General features: G+C 37.9%; 1 protein-coding gene across 1 annotated transcript; it reads right to left on the minus strand.

The window, feature by feature from the left end:
- Positions 1–3,288: 3,288 nt before the first annotated feature.
- LOC121400972 (vomeronasal type-2 receptor 26-like) lies at positions 3,289–4,393 on the minus strand. Its single transcript, XM_041585336.1, has one exon. The coding sequence runs from the start codon at positions 4,360–4,362 to the stop codon at positions 3,457–3,459; it is 906 nt and encodes a 301-aa protein (XP_041441270.1). The 5' UTR covers positions 4,363–4,393; the 3' UTR covers positions 3,289–3,456.
- Positions 4,394–5,370: the final 977 nt, after the last annotated feature.

The following is a 5,370-nucleotide window of genomic DNA, read 5'->3' on the forward strand; positions in this document are numbered from 1 at the left end:
CAGGCTGAGTTATACAGGGAACTCTGAGTATCACTCATGTATTATAAGGGATAATGTACCCCCTACTGTAAATGATAAGGATATTAGAAGTCACTGAGGGGTTGTTCTGTGACCATATAAAGGCACAAGGCTGCAGGCTGAGTTATACAGGGAACTCTGAGTATCACTCATGTATTATAAGGGATAATGTACCCCCTACTGTAAATGATAAGGATATTAGAAGTCACTGAGGGGTTGTTCTGTGACCATATAAAGGCACAAGGCTGCAGGCTGAGTTATACAGGGAACTCTGAGTATCACTCATGTATTATAAGGGATAATGTACCCCCTACTGTAAACGATAAGGATATTAGAAGTCACTGAGGGGTTGTTCTGTGACCATATAAAGACACAAGGCTGCAGAATCTTTAACATATTTTAAATAAATTACACTTAAGTCAGTAAAGCAGCTCTTTATGCACATAATTGTTTGCAGTTTTACCCCAATATATGAGTGGATGTGTACAAGATCATAATGTTTACATGTGGGCTGCTTTGATTTTCAGCTTTTTACTCCCATTCAAGCCCTGGGTGCAATCCCATTCCATACTAAAACATTTAAAAATAAAACCCAAATATAAATAACAATTGTTTCTAGTAATGTCATTGCTAAAAAAAATGTTCGGAAAGACGACTTTGTAACGAATATTTTCCAAACACAATTTGACCGACATTTTCATTTTGGAGAGCCTATGTCGGAAAAATTGTCGGTAAAAAAAATTAGTTTACGAGTGATTCATAAAAATGTCGGGAAAAGGGGCGCCGAAAAAACCACGCCCACTTTTAACGACACTAATTCAAAAGTGTCTATGCTAAATAAAAGTGAATTTTTTAACGATATATTATAGTTTTTTTGGGATATGTTTTGTGTTTGATTAAAACAAAGTTAACCAAAATCCCTTCCATGAATTAAACTCATTTATCAAAAGTTTTTCTCAAAAAGTGGGAGCAAAAAACCTCTGCAAGCGTCGATTTGTATCGTATCATTGATGTTCTGAAAAATAAAAGAAAACCCGACTTTATCAGATTATCCTGCACAGATCCTGATGCCAAGAAACAACTTCAGGGACATCTGCTATTGGCTTCTACATAACGTCGACAGGTTTGAGATTGAGCATTTTCAGATTCCAAATTTTAGCAGCTTTTGGGTATAAAAAAACGATAAAAATTTGAGTTTTTAGTGTTCTGCAAAAAATGCGTTTCCTCCTAAAAAACTCGACCAGAAAAAAATTGAGGTTTAATAAATAGGCTCCTAAATCTTTGGGGACAAGATATCCTGCATGTCTGTAGCCTTTTTGTAGCCACTCTTGAACTTACTGTAGATCTTTGGATCAAACTACTGAAGTTTGTCAAAAGAATGTTAATGTAACATATTGATGCTGTGTGTAACAATATCATGCACAGCTAGCTCCGACTTATGGTTACTACAGTGCCACACAATTATATCTAGAAACCTTTTAGTGAGAAGCCTTGCCACACCTGCCTGCTTTCTTAGCTTATTAGAGGCACCATCACAGGCAAATGATAGCCAATTCCTCATTAGAAAGTTTTCTGTAAATTCATATTTAAAGAATGCTAAAGTCTCCAAAATTGAAGCTGCTGTAGTGTTCTCTAACTGAAAAATATCAACAAATATAATACTAACTGCTGCTAACTTTTGAAACGTAAGCACATTACCAAGGCTTTATGTTTTGATTTTGTGATTGATTTGTCAATCATGGATCCTATTTTCTTATGAATATCTATTATGAAATGCACCAATTTCTCATGACACCAGCGATATGATTACAAATGTCTGTACAGGAATGATTTGAATGAAGAATGTGGCCCATTTTCAATGTTTAAATATTGAGAGATCTTTTATCAAACCCTTCAACTCTGCTGTAATACCTGGCTCCACAAGAAGCTCTTTGATAAATCATCTTCCGTCTGCAATTCTTTCAGGTATATATATACGTTTCTGTATCTCCTTCACTTTTTGAATTCAATGAATTTCTCAGCTGCATATCACTAAATTCTGCTTCAACTTCCATAGCTGGTGCCATCTTTGTTTTGCTTTGTTCCAGCTTTGATGGTTTTAAAACCAGCTTACCTTTGTATGCTTTGCCCATATTTTACACCACCATCTACAGTATGTTAATGTCTATCCTGGAGTTCCTGGCTTAGGCTGCCATTGGCACCAAAGTTAGTCATTTAAGTGAGCATATCTTGTTGTGTCATAAATATGGGCATTTCACTCATGAACGTTACCAAGTTTGTAGATGTTCCCCTCTGACTGGGGAGTGCCCCAAGCAAAGCAATGTGATTATTGCATTGGAGAAAAGCAAGTCTCTTACAACTGCCGTGCCCAATTGTGCCCAAAGTACAGACTGATGAACCTTTCAGCCAATCCAGTAAGTTCATAATCAACATAAACCATTTCTAATTCAATTAGAGACCTCTGTATGTGTTTTTTAAAAATGAAATTATATTACTGTTATTCATTTCATACATTTGAAGAAAATACTAAATTTTCTGCCATCTTAAGTTCACTCACATGGAAAGATTACAAATTCACTCAATTTACTGCATCTACAGCATATTAATTATTTCATTAGAAGCCTAGAGATTTTATACAATATATGTATTTTTTAAAAGAAAGGTAAATGCTGGTATCATGTCAGAGCAGAGTTAAACAGGGCTACCAAAGCCCTCGACCTGCAAGATCTTGACTTTTCCATTCCCCAATCTCCTCCCAATCCATCTTCTAGCTCCAAAAGGTGGCGATATTATCACTCATGTATACAGTGATTTTATACCTCTTTATTTTATTTAATATCTGTAACTTTGTATGTGTTTGCCCTTTTGAAACATCTACAGTTTGTGTACATGTACAAAGTCTTATTTATATATTAAGGATAATTTTTAATAAGGCTGTCCTTGATGCTCTAGCTGTTTGCTGGAATGAAAAGGTGGTCCGTATAAATGTATCCAGTTCATTGTGATCAGAAAGCAAGTGGGTGTTTTATTATAAACTAACCCTTTTACTGGGGAATTAGTGGAAGCTAATACCATCTTGTTTCCTAAATGGAAGATTCAGGTGAATACCGAATCAAATCCAAATCCTAATTTGCATAGGCAAATTAGGGGTGGGAAGGGGAAAACATCTTTTACTTCCTTGTTTTGTGCCAAAAAATCACGGGATTTCCCTCCCCGTCCCTACTTTGCATATGCAAATTAGGATTTGGATTTGGATCGGCCGGACAGAAGGATTCTGGAACCGCATCTGGATTCGGTGCATCCCTAATTATGGAATACAATCTTTTTCTCTCAGCATTATACTTTTTTAGTATAATGCTATGGTGATATTTAAAAATAAACTATATTAAATGAAGTCCTTTATTTGGAAAATGTCTTCTTGCATAAGGTCACAAATGACTATGTATTACATTTTCTCAACAAGAATTCTTTTGTGTTTATCTCTGGCTTTAATAAAATAATGTAACATTTGGGTAGAAATATACAGAAGAGAAGGCCACAGCTTGAAGAGATAATGGCAAATATTTCCACTGCCACCATGTATTTGCCTTTGGTGCTCAGATAGGCCGGGATCATTGTGATCCAAACACTGCAGAAGAGCAACATGCTGAAAGTGATGTACTTGGCCTCATTAAAACTGTCCGGTAATGTCCGAGCCAAGAAAGCTACAATGAAACTCACAGATGCCAACAATCCCATGTAGGAGAGGACAATATAGAAGGCAATGACAGAGCCCTCATTGCACTGAATGATGATTTTGCCAGGTTCAGAATGTGCATTGATCTCCACATAAGGTGGTGAAAGTACCAACCAGATAACATTTATCAGAGACTGAATTAATGAGCAAATAAAAACAATGCAGTTTGCTAGTTTAATGCCAATCCATTTCCTCCAGGGACTCCCAGGCTTGGTGGCTTTGAAAGCAATGCAAACCATGATAGTCTTTGCCAAGACACAAGACACAGAGACAGAGAATGATATTCCAAAGGAAGCTTGTCTGAGCTTACAGGTTATATCAACAGGACGGCCAAGGAACAGAAACACAGAGAGGAAGCTCAACTTGATGGAGACAAGGAGAATAAAGCTCAGAGTTTGGTTATTGGATTTTACTACTGGAGTGTCTCGAAATGAAATAAAGATTCCCAATATAACTTCTGCTATTATATAAAGCATGACAGATATAATAATAAAGACTAGTGTTAAGGGATCACCAACAAAGGAAAGAAATTCAACTTGCTTCTCGTTACATATAGTTTTCTCTTGATTTGGCCATTCATTGTCCTGACATTTGAGACAGTTTTCCATATCTGCAACAACATTAAATTTATATTACATATTTAATCTCTATCTATCTATCTATCTATCTATCTATCTATCTATCTATCTATCTATCTATCTCTCTATCTATCTATCATCTATCTATCTATCAATCTATCTATCTATCTATCTATCTATCTATCTATCTATCTATCTATCTGTTATCTATCTATCTATCTATCTATCTATCTATCTATCTGTTATCTATCTATCTATCTATCTATCTATCTATCTATCTATCTATCTATCTGTTATCTATCTATCTATCTATCTATCTATCTATCTATCTATCTATCATCTATCTATCTATCTATCTATCATCTATCTCACACTAATCAGCCCTGACAAGCTTCCTGCACCTCTTTCTCTGTAAGAGTCAACCCCTTAACAGTAAAACTCTGCAAGTGCTTATGTCTCACAGTGTTTTCTAACCAGAACAATTACATAACACTGCCCTAACCATAATGCTCCATGGTGTGTGTGTCTGGTGTGTGTCTGCCTCTCTCCTCCACCCCTCTGTAGCTCACTCTGACAGCCAGAGACAGTTGTGGAGGAGTTTGCTGTGTGAGCGCAGAAGAAGAGAAGATTCCTGCACAGACTGACTCTGGTTTACCTTGTAGCAGTGATGGGTGGCAGCACACTGCAGTACGCAGTCTCTTTGAGTCTCCCGAGACTTCCACACTCGGTCTTCCCAGTCCCCACCCAGTCTCCACAGAGGGCAGGCACGCAGTCCGACTCCAGCCAACCAGAGTGAAGCCGTGGAGAGGAGGGCGTGTTGGGGCAGCACATAGCAGCTCTTGTGACGTCCACACTCTGTCTCCCCACCTACCCAGTCTCCACACAGCCCAGCCAGCCAGCGAATCGGGGGTGGGGCGTGCCGGCACAGCAGCAGCAGCAGTCTCTCTCCTCTCCAGCGAGCTGCCCTGCAATCAGAGGGAATGAGGTGCCTTCCGCAGTAAGCTGGGGGAATTTGATGCGGGCCAATTTAAAATGGAT

Source organism: Xenopus laevis, chromosome 1L, assembly GCF_017654675.1.
Source record: "Xenopus laevis strain J_2021 chromosome 1L, Xenopus_laevis_v10.1, whole genome shotgun sequence".
NCBI lineage: Eukaryota > Metazoa > Chordata > Amphibia > Anura > Pipidae > Xenopus > Xenopus laevis.